Source organism: Lichenostomus cassidix, chromosome 1Aa, assembly GCF_008360975.1.
Source record: "Lichenostomus cassidix isolate B80296 chromosome 1Aa, HeHo_3.0, whole genome shotgun sequence".
In the NCBI taxonomy this organism is placed as follows: domain Eukaryota; kingdom Metazoa; phylum Chordata; class Aves; order Passeriformes; family Meliphagidae; genus Lichenostomus; species Lichenostomus cassidix.
In genome coordinates, this window is record NC_139480.1 from 19,205,067 (window position 1) to 19,223,181 (window position 18,115).

Below are 18,115 nucleotides of genomic sequence, written 5' to 3' on the forward strand. Positions count from 1 at the left end.
TCCTGTAAGGAAAAGTGATGAAGCTAAAATTTGGTCATGGGCCAGTTTCCAATTTAAATACTTTTTTGGATTTAGAAATTTAAAGAATTCTAAACTGAAACACAACATCATCATGTTCTTCAGCTCTTCTTAGTGATAATCTTTCACATGGCTTTTATTTTCTTTTGAAAAAGATTTTAATTTCAAAATGTTCAAGGATGGGTACCATTGCCCCTCCAGCAATATCTGAAAACCAAAACAAACAAGAAGGGAACCACTGCAAACAATTAAAAAAGACAGCTGCAAAGACAGATTTAATTATTCCAGACTGTATAAAGTTGATCCCAGTAGCAAAACCAGTATAAACATAATTTGAAGTGTCTGAAATCAAAAGGTAAAATTATTGAAGTCACTTCTGAACAAGAGAAAAGTGCTCTTGAACATGATCCCTAAATCATATCTGGGATACTACAAAACGAGGCATACCATGGCTACTGCCTTGGGATGTTTGTTTAATTTTGAGAATTTACATGATGTAGCCTTAGGCCACTACTAAATCTCTGGAGATTTGGAGTTTGTTATATAGACAATTTATGTTAGAAAAAAAAGGGCAGAGTGAAGTCCTCATATTTTCTTTTTCTTCTGCTTTGTAAAATGATTCTGGAAGTGAAATCAATTTCTTGAAATTCCATCCTTCACTGAAAAGAACAGCAATAAGAAAACCAGTTATTAATCAAGCTCATACCACAATTCCTGACCCCACAAGAACATTTTTATTGGAACCACACCCCTGGTATTGGCCATTTCTTCTGAAAGAGAGCATGGACTTTTCTTTTAGCGAGAGATGCCCACCTTTATAATTGCTTTTTTTCTGTTGAAAACAAGAGTCATTCAGCAGACAAACATTTCTAGGCAAGTAGGCTTGAAAACATTCATACCTGTCTAACCTGATTCCTATACAAATGCAGTGCCCAATCTTCAGCTCTTTGTGACTGTACTTGCAGCATAACTAATCACTATTCAGTTACATGAAATTATTTGTGGACAGTTAAACAAATAAAAATATCACCTGGTTTGGCACTATATTCACAAAACACATTAGCAATCAGAGCCAGGGCCTATCTTGTTACCCACTCATTAAGCACTTGTTTTGGTAATTTCATTCCAAAATTTTGGAGTAACAGTCTTTGAAGTCCCAAGAGTACAGTTGTTATGCTATGAAATTTGGTGCTTTGTGGCTCAAGTGGCAGAATCAGAAGCATTCAGAGTTTACCATTTTCACATTAATCTGCTCCCACTGACTTTAAATGTCCCACTGACTTACAGGACCCAGCTGTATTTATTAAATAATCTTTTCAGAAACTTATACTATGTAAGAGTTTAAGATAAAATCAGACAACTTACCTGAACACTGAAGCATTTTCCATTCCTGCTGAAACTGGTCTCTTAATGTTTTTATTTTATTTAGTTTTTCTTGGGAAGGAGGTACATAAATTCCAAAGGGAGGTGTAGAAGCACCCACTAATGCTTTGGCTATAGTTTGCATTAAATTTACTTCCGTGTCCTAATTAGGAAGAAAAAATACCCCTGTGAACCGAGCTGTCTTTGTTTCAATGATACATGAAATATTTTAAAACAAAATCTTGTAATTAAATTGCTATTATTAGTAGCAAGAATGAGCAACCTCCCATTTTCAAATAAAAATGTGTTCAAATGGAGTTTTTTCTGAAAAATGTAAATTAACTTTTATCTGTTGTAAAACTTGTTTCTTTCAAGTAGAGAAAGAATCTCACTTTTCCCTTTATGATTGAAAAGAAATAATGCTTGGTTAAGGACAGAAAATATTATAATGTAAGGGGAGCTGAACTTGCTTACTTCAAGCACCATTTACCTTCTATGAGTAGAAAATAGTGATATATTTTGCTTAATCAAGAAATTACTCTTTTGTACTTCTCACAGTTTAAATCAATGTAATTTTCTTGCAGACACTATACTTTAAAATGTTGATGCTATATGAAGATTATATTTGGAGGACTGTAACCCTAGTTTGTTTTTAAGAGAGAATTTTTGTTTTCAAGTATTCTAAAAAGCCAAGCATGTGCATTAGAAAATCATGATCCTGTTATGAAACTACCTGCAGGGTACCAATATAAAAGTATCAATAATTTTTTTTAGCATGTGTGCCTAATATCCTTTTATTGTCTGAGTTTACAATTCAGACTATCAATAATTCTCTCCATTTCATACTGCTAATTAGTAATGTACAAATACATTATTTATGGATACTGCATATCAATGTACAAATTACTTTTGCTTAGACAATTTATGTATCAGCACTGTAAATTAAACAACATTTGAGAAAACTACAGAATAAATTATGTCAAAATCCATTTAACTGGCAGCTTAATGAATAGCATGGCTTTAATTGGATACTTGCTGGGGAACAGACTAGAATAAGCATACATGAACAATTTTTTGTTGTTTCTCATTGAAGAAGAACTAGAAGGTGTAACAGTAACCAAAACTTACTGTTTCACAGATCAAAGACAGAAGCTGTGTTTCTCAAAACCACAGGATGCTGGAGAGGCCAAGAGTGTAAATTGAGTTCTTTATGTGATTAGACAAATTCATGGAAGATACGCTCACTGGCACTGATCACTGGTCTGGATACAGCCTCCAACTCCTAAATTTAGGCTTTCTTAATGTGGTAAAATATGGAAAAAGCTAGCCTAGGAAAGGTTCCCTGTATTTTTTTATATTCTTCTCTGTGCGCTCTACCAGAAACACAAAGCTGGGTAGACTGGCCCTCAGTTATGTATTCTCACAATTAAGTTCACTTGAAAGGTATGTGCCATTCTGATTTATGTTCCACACACTGGAAGTCATGTGTGACAAAGCACAGGACAGGGGAGAAAACTTAGTGGTCTGTTATGAACAGGTCAACAGGCTGCTTTCAATCACATTTGATGGAAAGAAGCCAGATGATTTAACAGACAGAAGTGCCTCTTTTCAGGAGACAACTCTGAGCTGTGGATCCCAGATAAAAATGGAACTTATGGCACATTGTCAGAACTTCTATGGTCCACAGCTATAACCATGGGCTTGTGTTCATGCCTCAGCTTCTCCATTGTGCAGGCTGCTGACAGCTGCCTACAGCTTGGTGTGCAACTGTGTCTTGTCTTGTTCTCAGGACAGAAAGAAATTTGGGCAGTTTGTGCTGTGAACTCGGGGGTACCAAAGACAGGGTAAATATAGACACTTGGAAGTACCACAGCTTGGCACCACTTCTTACCTCAATGATGGCAAAAATTCGAGACTCAGCTAATCCTTGTAGTAAAGCAACAAGCAGAGAAATCCCACTTATTCCAAGATTCCTGTTTGGTCCAACAGCTATTAATGTTAAGTTTGGTTGATAACTATATGCTACAGGAAGAATGAATCCAAGTACAGCAGCAAAGAAATCATTTCCTTCAGCATCCTTTAATAACAGCAAGAAATTGGTTAGCACAAATACAAAGCCCCAAATTCCCAGATATAAAACAAAATAGAGAGGTGAAGCTCAAAAAGCTTTTGATTGTCCCAGGAAACAGGATACTGATCTGTTTTCCCAGCAATTTTTATATTAAACATGAGGGATTATTCAGATTTTCCTTAGTGTCTTCGTACTGTAACTCTGCTTTGCTGAAGATGAAGTGCAGTAACTATGGAAGGTTTCCTCAAACCTATGCATTCTAATTCACTCTAAAGCTCTGTGAAGGAGTAGTACCCTGGCAAGGGGAAAAAAAGGCAAAAAAAAACTTCAAAGGTCCAAAATGGAGTAAGGGGTGTAATTCTCAATGTCATTTTAAAAATTTCTAAATATAGTCTAGTATTTCAGTTTAATAAGTTTTTCTCCTATGTTGTTTCGAGAAAATGAATCTTACCTCTTTCCAGTTTAGAGAAATGCAGTGTTTGGAGCTGGTCTTTCCAGACTGTTCTTTCTCACAGATGTGTATGATGAGCATTTTTCTGTAAATAAAAACTACACTTGAGTATTTAACCAATATTTCCCAATGGGATAAAAATGGGATATTTTCTTTCATCATTCATTAAATGCTAATTCATAATACAAGAGCAAATAACTATTTACATTACTGCATGCCAGAATGTAAACAATTAAAACTGAAATATTTTTATGGTATTTTTAAAAAGAGGATTAAAGACTATTGGCAAATTCCTTCTAAGAAAAAAGGGAAGTGGAAAAAAGTTATATATAAGTAAAGAAGACATTCAGTAAGGAACTCTGCATCAGCAGTATGTGCCTCCTGCAGTTATAGGGCACACAGATCCTATTATCATTAATAATTTCCTTCTTTATTACGTTTTATTTTCAATTTTCAATAACAATTTAAATTTCAATTCATACAGAAGGATTACATTTTAAATCTACTACTAAATGCATAAAGTAGCATTTAGAAACAATACTTTATCTTTGAAGATGTATTTGGGGATGTTTTGTATTATGTCTCAAGCTAAACTTAATGAATGTCAGCTCATGACTGATTCCTTAGTGCAGATTTCATCACACATATGGACACTTAGGAACATTTAGAAAGCCCTTGGGACTGTATCCCCTAATGCAAGAGAGACCTCACCCATCTTCTGTGTTTGGTATGATCTGCATGTCTCCAACAAATACACAAAGCACTCTGCAGGAAACAAAAATATATATACATTTGCAAGTAATTTTTATTTCAGTTAGTGCAATTTGTATAAAAGTCTGCATGTAGATTGAAAGCATTAAAAAGAATGTATATGTTTCTGAATAAGGTCCATTAAAAATAGATATAAAACATATTTAGGACAGCTCAAGAGAGCCCCATTTCTCACATCAAATACTGGGGAGGAAAAACAAAATCAAGAAATTGTCCTCAGGCTAAAACCAATTGAAATCTGACAAAGAATGTGTAGGCTAGCACAGCAATCATCCTTCCAAATATTTTGCCTTTAGAAAGGCAAAAGGTTTTTTGTTGGCATACACACTGTTATCTGGATTACATTTTGAAAATGCTATGCATAGGGACACGCTATTTGTTTTAAAATCAAAGTTTCAGAGACAATTTGCCCTATTTGTCACACTTAGTATCTGATTTTAATATTATGTAAAAGGTCTCTAAATGCAAAACATACAAATTTACCTTTGAAATCCAAAACGAACGGAATGTCTTAGTGCAACAGCAGCAGAAAGAGCAGCTGTGGGTGATGCTGCAATTCCATTACACACCTACGAAAAACATTTTTCATTTAGAAGCAATTAATGCTGCAAAGATCATGTCATTTTTTAAGTGCAACAACTGTATTTTTTCCTTGTTTATGTGTATCAAGGGATTTTAATCATAAGGAACAAGAAGAAAAGGTTTAAAAAAATGTTATTAATTCATTCTCTACAGAAAGGCCATATTTGACTATTATGCCATAAATTGCGCTATTATTTCAAAAATACAGTGCTGTACTAAAAGGCAACTGTAAAAATAGCTTTTCCAGGAGAAGGCCATGTTTACTGGATCTCTAGACAGTCTGCAAACTGCAGCAGAAAAATATGCCCTGTGAAAAGGAGGTTGCTCCTGAATATTCTGACTCTTCTTTTAACCTTAGCAATCTGTTCTTTTCTGGAAAATACAATTACAGTACTGTTCAGTCAACCCTTCAGTGTTCATTTGTGCTGTGGGTAGTGCTTTGAACTCTACATGAAAGTTAAGCAAAAAGATGTTTCGCCTTCTCACTTCTCTTTGTCAGCACAAAAAGTTAACTTCCATCCTCAACTCATTAAAAGTTCTACTTCTTTTTGCTAGTAACCATTTTTAAAAGTCTATTTATAGGCTCTCCTGGAGCTATGTGCAGTTTACAATGTCAGAAATTTGTCCCCAAGATCTACATGTGTGACTTCCAACAGCAAGATGTCTCAGAAGGAAGAGGCCATTGTGGTAATTACTCTTCCTTGCAGGTCTGGTACTTTCAAGAGAGCTTTTCACTCAAAGGAAGAGTGACTTATTATGATGTAATTTTTTTAACGTGTTTGCAGTTTTTCTTCTATGCTCCTCCAAGTATTTACACTTAAATACAAAGATGCACCCTCTAAGCCTGCACCCTCTTCACTCCTGGCCCTGCAAGAATCAAAATATTGAACTAGAATTACTCTGTTCAGAATCACAGCATAGAGTAGAGCTGCTGAAAACACCACTAAAGAGTGTGTGTGTGTGCATGCACATGTAAGTCAAAATTTACTCTGTGGAAACTTTGCACATTCAGACACAGAAAGTTTTGAGACGTTTCTTCAGATTTCTTGCTCACTGGTGCTTGATACACCAACTTCTGCTCCTCTCAACTAGAAGTGTTATTTTCTGGCTCCCCTGTAGGTCAGAGAGCAATGAGAAGGTTCTTAAAGACTTATTCTGTGACTACATACAGAAAGTCTGGACAATGACTTGCCCAAATATCATCAGAAAGATGGCTTGGGGTTAACAGCTATCCCTGAATAGTTGTTTTCTCATCTTGCATGTTCACTTTCATAGCTAAACACATTCTAGCTGAGATTAGTGGACTAGGGAGATGAACAACAACTAATATCTAGACAGAAATATAGTAGAAGCAAAAAATCAGGAGTCAAACTCCACCCCTCCCCTCCAAGATCAAGGCAATATATTATTACCTCTTTCTTAAGTATTTTATCTAGGATCGCCAACATACTGCCAAGAGAGAGCAAAGTTTTGTCCTCTTTCACAAGGTCTGCATAAAAGGCACTGTAAAATAAATTATATTAAGAAAAACTAGGTTACAGGCAATAATGTCTTTGAAAAGGACACTGATAAAGTGCTTTGCAATTAGTATTAATGGGGTACATTTTGTATAGGTGCTACACACTGATTGTCAGAAACCCAGCTCTAGCAGAAAGATGACAACACTGGTGCCTGACAGTCTTCTGCTCCCTAAACCTATCTCCATGCTGCACTGGAAAGAAAAAAATATGTCTGATGATGTTCAGGAAACAGAGTTCTGTCAAAATTATATGAAGACAAGACAAAACATTGAGTTTCTCAAATCAGAGCAGTTTGGTATTTTTTCCAGATAAAATTGAGTACAAAGCTTTAAGACAGCTTCCTAGCAAAATCTCTTTCTAAATTAATACTTTTGCATTAGCAGTCCTATCACAGTTGAAAGAGTTTTAGAGAAAAGTACTCTAATTAGCTCTTTAAAGGATTTCAGCCTATGAATGCTATACAACATAAATGTCTTTATTTTTCAAAGGAAGAAATTCTGGCTGTAATTGAGCAGTCTAAAGCCAAAAAGATGACCATGGCAGACAAATAGCTAGATGACAGTCTGTACAGAGACCTCTCATCCTCTTAATTATGTTGAAAATTAAATAAATAGGACCAACCTGACAAGAGCTTTTATTTCAGTTTTATCCATTTCCTTCACCAAATGAACATGTGCAGGGAGAAAATGTTTTGAACCTTCAGGCTCTCCTGTTGCTGTTTTGATGGGAGGCACTGGAAATAGAATATTTTTCATGTGCAATTCCAAAAACTTTTCTACTTTGACGGTTTTGTTGTTGTTAGTTATCTTAGATTCATGTTCTGTAGAGGGATTTGAATTAGCCTTCTTTAGTAAGTGTGATTTGGTGCTCAAATTCTGTAAAAATGATGTATCTAGAGAAAAAGAGGGGTTTCACAGGTATTAGTTTAAAAGCAATGTGTTCATATTTGGATATATTTATTTACAAAATAGAATATATCTGTATTAATAGTATGCTTATTTACTCCCATGCACTAGCTATAATGTTATCTGACACAGATGTTATTTTTTTCAGTGTTACTACATTTGTTCTAATCTAGTGAAAGGTCATATATTGTAATAAAACTTATGCCTATATTTCTGACACAAAAACCAGCATCCTCAAACAAAGATATCAGAGTACTACTTTTTAGCATTTAGTATTTGCCAGCTTCAGAAAGTTCTTTTCAGACCAGCTGAAGACATGACCTTGAATGAAGCCTCATACTGCTTCATCAGTCACTTGATGAATAACTGCTTGTTCAGTCACTTTAATCCAGTGGTATTAATTTTAATAAGTTTCAATTTCTGTATAAATCCATTTATCAATAACATTTGTTTGAATAAAGAGAAGCTACCTTCATACGTCAACCATTTCCAGTAGGGTTTATGTGCTGCTCTCACATTTTGAATAGATTCAACAGCACTACAAAAGAAACCAGATTAATAGTATCAGCAATGATGAAAATAGAGGATTCGTAACTTACCTCAACAAAAAAACAAAACCAAAAATTCCAACTGAAAATGAACAAACTCTGATCTCTTCCAGGTATGCAAAACAGAAAGATAAAGAGAATGAGAGTCAACAGGAAAATTGCTTGAAAATATTAAAAAGTCAAAAAAGAAAAGTGAAGAATACATACAACATGTACACACATTTACACATTGAGTGAAATCCCAACCCTGCTGTTGGAGGAAGCACACCTGTCTGAGTTCAGGGAAAATTTCTCCTGTCTGTCAATGACTTGCCAAGAGATTTTATCTACACAATGTAAAGATTTAAGTTGACTGACTCAAAAGCAAGACAATCTGTTCAGGAACCAAGTAAATCACATACCCTGCTATGCCTTGTGTTGAAGTCTCCTTTTTATTATCACTGGTATATGCAGCACAATGGGCAAATGGTCCTATTACATTAGCTGGTTATTCTGCTCCTAGCATACCCCATAAGCCCTCTGTGTCCTCTTTTTCTTCTCTACCAGCTGTGGTATCTCAGGTTGCTATCCATCCTATGTAACAGAGAGTTGATTACATACTTACCCAACATATCAGTCCATATTCAGGACTGATAATTCAGGTCATATAAAATCCAGAAGAAATTCCACCTACTTGGAGATTACTTGTAAAGCATTCAAGAGCTGGACTGATATCAGTCCATATTCAGGACTGATAATTCAGGTCATATTAAATCCAGAAGAAATTCCACCTACTTGGAGATTACTTGTAAAGCATTCAAGAGCTGGACTGATATCAGTCCATATTCAGGACTGATAATTCAGGTCATATTAAATCCAGAAGAAATTCCACCTACTTGGAGATTACTTGTAAAGCATTCAAGAGCTGGACTGATATATTGGGTAAGTATGTAATCAACTCTCTGTTACATAGGATGGATAGCAACCTGAGATACCACAGCTGGTAGAGAAGAAAAAGAGGACACAGAGGGCTTATGGGATATGCTAGGAGCAGAACCAGCTTTGCTCCATCAGTTTACCAAATGCAACTCAGCCCACAGGCTATGTATATCCACACTGCTGCCCTGACTGATCTAACCTCTGAGTTTTAACCTAACACAGCCAACTGGTAGTTACTGCCACCAAAGTGCATGAGGAGCATTTCTGCTGGAAAAGGCACAGGACAGCTACTGAGGTAGGAGAAAAATGGAGGACAGAACATGGAGATGTGGAGGAGATAGTACAGACAGGTAGAGAGAAAGACGCTCTTTAGATGTGAGACTGATTCAGGCCCAAGGTTCAGAACACTCTACTAGGTCAGATTCACCACTGTGCAAACACAGTGTCTCTAAAAAGAAGTTAGACTTGAAATGTAGTTATGTTGGTACAGCTCTACATAGTCAAATGCTTTTGGACCCCAGGCCTCAATGCTCCAAATTCCAGAAACACAAGTATTCATCAAGACTGGCTCTTTCATAGCTTCAACTCTCACTGATGAGGGAAAGGTTAGCCCCAGCTACTGCTGTACTACAGCAACTGAAGGGGCCCTGGGATCTGAAGCACTAATCCTTGCAGTTGCATACTTTCCCAAATACTGGCTGTAGTTAACTGGTATTGCCTTGATTACAGCAGGATTATCTCAGCCTTGAGTGAGATGGATTTCTATAGGATAAAAAGGTCTAAGGATAAAATGACTTACGGTTTTATACTGTAAGATCTCACAACTTGAAATAATTTCAGAAACAAAAGTATATAAAACTGTACCTTGGATGACTTTTTAAAAATGCAAGTTATCCAAAGTGGAAAATAATATATTATAAACTATCATGTTAAAACCTTACTTCAGCAAAATGCCAAAGCATGCATGTCTTTAGTCTCTTTGATAAACACATTAGGTGTTCTAAAATTCTTTATATGCTTACCTTAGACAAGGTGCCATTTCTCCCGTTATTTGAGGTACAGGATCTCCAAGCAAAGTTTTTACAGTCATGCAGACTGATTCACCCAATGATTTCAAGTGGTATCCACCCTAAAAAGTATTTTGTGTCAAATAAGGGACAAGTACTTTCAACATCTCTCTGAATTGCAACATAGAAAAAAAACTATACTTTTGAAATATACCTGTATTTACAGAAACAGAGGATGATATACAAGTATATCTAAGTACATGGTTTTTCAATATGAAAACAGTAAGTTAGTAGCTACCTGCTAAACTTCACTGGCATCTCATGATTGAACTCACTTCATCATAGTTCAAGTAACTTCAGAAATCAGTAATTACTTTGCCATGAAAACACATGCCTTCTCCATTCCCATGTACAACATGCCATCTTCCACAATCCTTGTAGAAGATTCTTTAGATGGCAAATGCTATCACAGTCCTCTAAAATGGCTGTACAAGAGAAATCTCCCACAGCCTGACACTTTTAAGATGTGGTTGCCTAATAGTTTGGCAGAATTTGGAGAACAAGATGGATTTAAGACTGCAGGTGGCAAGCAGGAAGCTATCTATCACCTAGGGAGCAGTCACACCATCGGTGGGAGGAGTGACTGCTTATGTGCACTTCTGCTAATAGACAAAAATATGTCTAATAACCTGCGAGAGAGAAGGATGATGGAAGAAAGGTCATGCAAAACAAGAGGTGAAGTGAGTCAATCAATATACAGTTCACTCTTGAAGACCTTGTTGGCAGCAATATTTCCACACACTTTTATTTACTTGAAAAGCCACAGTTTTCTAACATGCAGCAGAAATAGGGAGTTGAAGTCTAGATTTCAAAAGGAGAAAACATTTTAATTGTTTTAAAAAAAGAATAAAAAAGAGCTCCTAAAGAGCCTGCATACAGTCTTTAAACCAATAAGAGGGAATTTTCTAAGTCCTCCATTACTAAGGGTATATTTAGAGTAAAGGTTTTATAAAGTCTCTGGGAATAGGACACACTTGTAAAAACAGCCTGTTCACTAAATACATTTAATAAGTTTGAGACTGTCAAGAGCAGTAGACTAATCACTGTTCACAAGAACTGAACAGATTTGTGGAGGATATGTTTTTCTGAATGATGAGCATATGGCTCCTTTGCTTTAAAACTCTAAAGTGTAAGACCGCTGTCAAATCTTAGCCATTTTTGAATTTCTGATACTCAAAAGAAAGATAAAAAGAGGAAATTATTTTGTTGAGAAGTTTCACTTCCTAGCTTCTAGTTTACCCTAAACAGTTCTAATAAAAGACCCTTCCCCTGGCGGTACATTTTAAAAGCCTTTACCTCTAGGATGACACACAGCTTTCCATTAGCTAACTGCATCAGGAAATGGGTCAGGTGGGCAAAAACCTCAGGAGTGGCATTCATCTCACCCTAAAGCAAAGAAAAAATTTTAAGAGATGACACCTTGATTCAAAAACACTGGTAAGAAAACCAAACAAACAAACTGAAATACCCAAGTCTGAGTTAGAATACCAGAACATTTGCCTCTCATTATATGAAACAGAATGCTGAACCAACTGCATTTAAGGAAGGTGAAAAAAGCAACACAGTAATTACACATATGGGATAATCTCTCTTTACGTCTTCTTGTAGTGTTAATGAACTTGGGTCAGCCTAAAGACTCAAGCATGTATTTTTATCTTGATCAAAGTGAATTCCACTTTGCAACCACAGGACATTAAAGCAGGAGGAATATTTTCCTAATAGATTCATAACTGACAACACAAAGACCACAAGTTACTTACTTCAGGGTCACCAATTCCAGAATCGTATCCAGAGGAGACAATAACCAGTTCAGGATCAAACTGTTATAAAAGAGAGACAGTTGTAGCACATCCTTAAGTCATATTTTCAATTTAGTACGGGATTTCAACTGTACCATGATCAGCTGTTATTTCAGTTAGAATATGAGCACCAATAAGGATACTCCTTGAATACATTTTCTTTTTACACTATTTCTGTTTCTGCTGGAGAAATTGCAGATCATTATATTGAATATTTAAAAGCTAAAATTCCATAAATACTATTCAGTTGATCAGGGCAACATCATACCAGCAGAATAAATGTATTAACTGTGCTACTGGCAATTACTGCATTCCTGTAAAATATTCAATGGTACCTGCTTAAGAAACACTTAGAAAGTACTCTTTGGCAGTAAGAAATTACCTCAAAAGCCATTGGAAGCAACACATGGAAAAACGCAGCAAGATAATCTGCATTTCCCATCCCAACCTGAAAAATATGAGAAACACTGGTCACGTTTTCCTGTTGGAATGACAAATTTTCTAAGGTTCTTCAAGACTTTGGGGAAAGATAGGAAAAGTTAAAGATTAGGGAAACTTATGAAGTACAGTAAAAGAACCTCTACATAAGTAAAGTGCATAAATACCCACCATTTTTAATCTCAATGAGTTACAGTTCTCTGCTGAACTAGGACAGATGTAACCATCTCTTGAAACACTTTCTGATTTGATGGCTAGGCAAGATATTCAAGTAAAAATGAGCGAGTAAGTTTTTCTCTACCTTTTATCTTTCAAACATTATCACATTCTAAGCCATATTTTCCAGCAGACATTCCCCTGACAGGAAGGATATACACTGTGTAAGACATCTGCCAGGCAAGTGCAGCAGTGCACTTACTCAGAAAGTGTTACATAAAGCATGAGATACAAAGCTATTGCACTTGCTTTGTCGTGCTGTAAACAATATTTACCTTATTCCAAGGCAAATTTATGTTAAAACCTTTTCCTTTTCCCAGACCCACAGCATCATAATCGGATTCTTTGAGTGATGGCCAAAATTCCTGATGTTCATAGCGATGCCAAGAAAAATACAAAACACTGAAAAAAAAATTAAAAAGTCCTATTTGACAAAAAGATTGTGGAAATTACTTTATATCCTGAACCTGGTGACTGTATTGCCTGAAAGCAAGAAAATAAAACTGTCCTTTCTTCTTAGTTCTCTCAAAGGACTTAGACTGTGAAAAGTGGTACAGTAGGTCCTATGCCAAAATTAACCTAAAAATTAACATGCTAAAAATGTCTTGTAGGCATGCACTCCATACAGATCAAATACACAGAATTTTCAGAACAGGAGACTTGTTTCTAGAACCTACTTATGTAGCTTTTCCAAAAACAAAAAAAAAAAAAACCCATGTATTTTATTTAACTACTACTTGAAGACTTTAACTGAGAAATTTATGAATAGAGAATAGATGTACTATCTGAGTACTGGCAAACCAAGGTAACCATATTGCTCATTTTGTTTGTTATTCTTTAATGCAGAACAGATTTACAGTATATTTTGATTTAGGTATTTCCCTCTATTTTATAACAAGTGAAAAACAGAGAGACTAAAATAGCAAGGTGAATGTTTTGCAAGTTTCAGAAGTTTAAGAAATCTTATTCTCTATAAAAGCAGTCAATCTTTAAACAGCTGACATTAAAGAAGAAAAAAATCCTTCAAACCTTGGATCTTCTTCAAATATATATTGAGTTCCTTGCCCATGGTGCACATCCCAGTCAACAATCAGGATTCTGTACAGATCAGTAAAAGAAAACATTCAGAGGAAGAGCCACAGCACCTTAATCTACAGAAGCTATCAACAAAAGATGTTGCTCTGAACCAAAAGCAACATGACATCCAGAAAACTCTAGACATTAATCTAAAGCAGTACAAAGTCTAACTGTTGTTTACATATGAAAAACGTCTCTGGAGTCAACCATGCACTTACCTCTGTAGACCATATTTCAGTTTTGCATATTCTGCTGCAATAGCGACATTGTTGAACAAACAGAACCCGTTAGCTGCATTTCTCTGGCTGTGGTGACCTGGAGGCCTGAACCAAAGTTTTACGAAGTCATTCACAACGAAAGAAATTTTGCTAAGAAGTGAAAACTTTCTCACATATTTTCTTACCTTACTAATGCCATTCCATTGCGCACTTTTCCTGACATCACAGCGTCCACCAGCTGCAAAGTTGCTCCTACTGCTAATCTGGCACAGTGGTAAGTGCTCTGAGAAGGAGAAACTCATCAGCTTAAACCAGCATGCATGACATGCTTTAGCATCCCATCAGTAAACTGTCTTCACATTAACTCTACTCCACTGAAGCTGTATGAAGATAGTTGAAACAGAACTTTGCAACACAGATTTCAATGTGCTTTCCCCTAGGATTACCAGTGATCACGATAATCTTTATAAGAATTTTCTCTGTGGAGCAGTTAAAAAACATGAGATGGACGCATTGAGTGGAATAACAAGGCATCTTAGAAAATAAGGAATGAAACCCTATGGAAACATAACACAGAAGACTTCATCTTCATTTTATAGCACAACACTTAAGAGCAATTATTACCAAAATGTGATTTGCAGGTCACTAATGGTCTGCAGTGATATTAAGTGACAAAAATAAAACCAGAATTTGAGTAGTGCGTTATACTGGTATGATACAACCACAAAATAGATGACAGGACACTTGACCAATTTACAGAATTATACTAAACTAGAAACAGATAACCATAATAACATAAATAAATGCAAGACTACATAAGCAGCAAAAAATGTATTTTTGATTTTCCTCTACTTAGAAAAATGCCACTCAGATGCAGTAACACAAATAATTGTAACTCCCAATAGAGGAAGCAGTTTAACTTACACACCGGATGAAAGAAAAAAGCATCATAATTTTCAGACACTCTTTTCAGCTCCTCCTCATTCATTGTCTGAGTGCTTTTTGCCACTTCCAAGTGCTCTGAACTGAAGGGGAGAGAGAGATTAACACAACACTTAAGTAAGCAACTACAAATATTTTTTAGAAGTTTACTTTTATTCCTATGTATAAATCAGCATTCTTTGCTTAAGATCGCACAGAGTGAAAATGTAGGTTTAGTGGAACAGCAGATTCATAATTCAGCACTTACACCATACTCAACACTGTGACACATTTTCCATTAAAATTAATGGACACCATTGAATTTTGGAGCACTCTTTTCAGATGGATCAAAATATGATCTGGAGATTAGAGATCTGCTGTTTCCTTGAATTAATCTGAATGAAAGTTAAGTTTCAGACCTGTGAACCAACAGGATCTCCTCCTCACTTCCTTCTCTGGCAGGCACATGGACACATCTTTCCACAAGATGGTAACTTTTAAGCTGCTCATAGGAGGATGAAAGTCTTTCTGGCACTTCAATATCACAAATGGGACTAAAAAATAAGCAATAATTATATTACTATAATACTGTAGGAGAACAGGTGAATATACTTCATGAAGCCTAGCTTTTAACTCCCTATTGTAAGAAGATTCATTACCCTAAAAGAAGCACATGAGAGTAAATAGAAAAAAAAAAAAATCTTTAAATACTTTCTGTTTTGGAACTGAGTCAGAAATTTATTCTAAAATATGTAAGCAAAAAAAATTCCAAGAATAAACCAATACAATAGCATCATTTTTTGTTTCCTCTCTCACTGGTAAGAGTTGCAATGCTTAACTACAGACATGGGAATGCTGAAATTAAAAGCTGTAGGTTACAATGAAGGTGAACAGAGAAGTAGGTTTGAGAGAGAAGACAACAATGGATCGTTACTCTGAGCACTGCAAAGGAAGTGCTCTAATTTATACAAATTTAAGTAATATACTAATTTCTAACTGAGTCTAATTGACAGGTTTCAGCTGAGTGAGTCTATCTACATACTTTTTCCAAGATCAATAATACTTTAGCTTTACAAACAATTTAATTAGCTAAAATACTTCATTTCAGGGGCTACTCAGATGCCTTATCCTAACACTTCTTATTAATGCCTCCCAGACTGGATGCCTACAGTTTCTCAAATCCAGTTTCAGATTGTCATTACAGTATCTAGATACAAATTGGGAATAAAGTAATTTTTTTTCTCCTAAAGGAAAGATTTTCTGTTCGCTCAGAAAATGACAGGGTACCTATCACTAGGTACTTCCCATTACATTTACAAAACATGCATTTATTTGGTACTGCTCTCACAAGTTCTAGTAAGAATCTATTAATAAAAACAGCAGTGACTTACTCACTCCAAAGCAGTTTGTGAGTGGTCATCTCCTCATCATAAATCAGCGCTGTTCCTGAAGCCATTGCTACAGACTGAGCAGAACAAAAAATCCCATGACACATATTTCACATCAAACGTAAACTTACACCGGTTACTATTACACTACCAAGTGAGAATATAAGTACAGAGCATACCTGCTTGCAAGGCAGTTTTGCACTTTAGACTTTGTACTTACAGAATGAAATCAAAGAACACTTGGGACTCAGACTGACAGAACTGCACGCAGCGCAATGGGGTGCGGGCAGGCAGGATTCACAGTACCCGAGTGTTGGAGACCTGAGCGCTGCCTGGCCGGAGCAGGGGTACCCTGCCTCCCGAGCGCTGCCTGTCTGGAGCAGGGGTACCCTGCCTCCCGAGCGCTGCCTGTCCGGAGCAGGAGTACCCTGCCTCCCGAGCGCTGCCTGTCCGGAGCAGGGGTACCCTGCCTCCCGAGCCTGCCTGTCCGGAGCAGGGGTACCCTGCTTCCCGAGCGCTGCCTGTCCGGAGCAGGGGTACCCTGCCTCCCGAGCGCTGCCTGTCCGGAGCAGGGGTACCCTGCCTCCCCGAGAGCTGCCTGTCCGGAGCAGGGGTACCCTGCCTCCCGAGCGCTGCCTGTCCGGAGCAGGGGTACCCTGCCTCCCGAGCGCTGCCTGTCCGGAGCAGGGGTACCCTGCTTCCCGAGCGCTGCCTGTCCGGAGCAGGGGTACCCTGCCTCCCGAGCCCCCCGGCCCGCCCGGCTCCGAGCACAGGCCGCCTCCTCCCTCCACGCCACAGACCTACCTGCGGGGCGAGGCCAAACCGCTGCTGAGAGAACTTGAGCTACAAAGCCACTAAATACGAGCCACAGGATTTCATACACCACGCGCCGAACAGCTACAGCGGTCTGCTGCGCTTAAAACTTTATCGGTCTTTTAAAAACCCCTGAGAGACAGTGAGGAGAGATAAAGAAGGCAACGCGCGGCCAGCGGATGCGATCACACGGCAGACGCGGAGGTCGCGTACCCTGGGCCGCGGGCCCGCCCCGCTCCGCCGTTCCCCTTCGGGAAGCCCAGCAGCCCTCGGCAGCCTCTCACAGAGCCACCCCAGCTCGTACCCGGCCGACGCCTTCCGAGGGCGAGGAGGCGGGCCTGGCCGGCGGGCGGGCCGGGCCGGGAGGCGGTGCGCCTCGGCCCCGCGGCCCGGCTGTGGGTGTGCCGAGCGCAGCTCCCTGCCCCGGGCGCGCCGGGAGCGCGGTTCGAATGCCGGTGCTAGAGTCCCCCGGGAGCGCGGTTCGAATGCCGGTGCTGGATTCCCCCGGGAGCGCGGTTCGAATGCCGGTGCTAGATTCCCCCGGGAGCGCGGTTCGAATGCCGGTGCTGGGTTCCCCCGGCCGCGCTGTGCCGGAGCTGCCGAGCCGGGCCGGGCGGGGCTGGCAAAGCGGCATCGCCAGCCGGAGGGCCCTGGGCGCTGAGGCTGTGCCCGGGGAGCCCAAACGCTGGAAGGGTTTTCCTGTGGAACTGGCCCAAGAGCAAAACAACCCACGGCCCCGGGCTGTGGTACCTTCTGACGTAAAGAAAATAAGTAAAGGGATTACTCCTGTATTTCCGCAGGTGCCGTGGCTCAGCAGGTCAGCCCGGGCGCTGATGTCTCTCCTGCCCGTCCGAGGGGCAGCCGGCCCTGTGTGCTCACAGCTTCATTTCTGACCGCTTTGTCCCTCGGTTTCCACTGGTTTCCCAGCTCATGGTAGGAAGTGATGGAACAGGTGTCATCAAATTCGAGAACCTGATACAAACCTGCACTTTTGGGCAACGTATTGGAAACCCAGATCATTATAGATGTAGG

General features: G+C 38.5%; 1 protein-coding gene across 4 annotated transcripts; it reads right to left on the minus strand.

Moving 5' to 3' along the window:
* Window positions 1-115: 115 nt before the first annotated feature.
* Window positions 116-17,417, minus strand: HDAC10 (histone deacetylase 10). Of its 4 annotated transcripts, XM_085041727.1 has the most exons (22): window positions 17,297-17,380; window positions 17,075-17,215; window positions 16,274-16,347; window positions 15,302-15,436; window positions 14,890-14,986; window positions 14,147-14,244; window positions 13,962-14,066; window positions 13,696-13,764; window positions 12,942-13,068; window positions 12,395-12,460; window positions 11,974-12,033; window positions 11,510-11,599; window positions 10,169-10,275; window positions 8,151-8,218; window positions 7,397-7,667; window positions 6,668-6,758; window positions 5,157-5,242; window positions 4,614-4,667; window positions 3,903-3,987; window positions 3,272-3,457; window positions 1,384-1,543; window positions 116-677 (listed from the first exon to the last, which is right to left on the minus strand). In XM_085041727.1, the coding sequence occupies exons 3-22, from the start codon at window positions 16,336-16,338 to the stop codon at window positions 652-654; spliced, it is 2,046 nt and encodes a 681-aa protein (XP_084897853.1). In that variant the 5' UTR covers window positions 16,339-16,347; window positions 17,075-17,215; window positions 17,297-17,380; the 3' UTR covers window positions 116-651. The 4 variants fall into 4 exon arrangements, with proteins under 4 accessions (XP_084897853.1, XP_084897860.1, XP_084897850.1 ...); XM_085041734.1 differs by having other exon boundaries at window positions 16,278-16,347; window positions 17,075-17,417; XM_085041724.1 differs by having other exon boundaries at window positions 17,075-17,417.
* Between the last annotated feature and the right edge of the window lie 698 nt (window positions 17,418-18,115).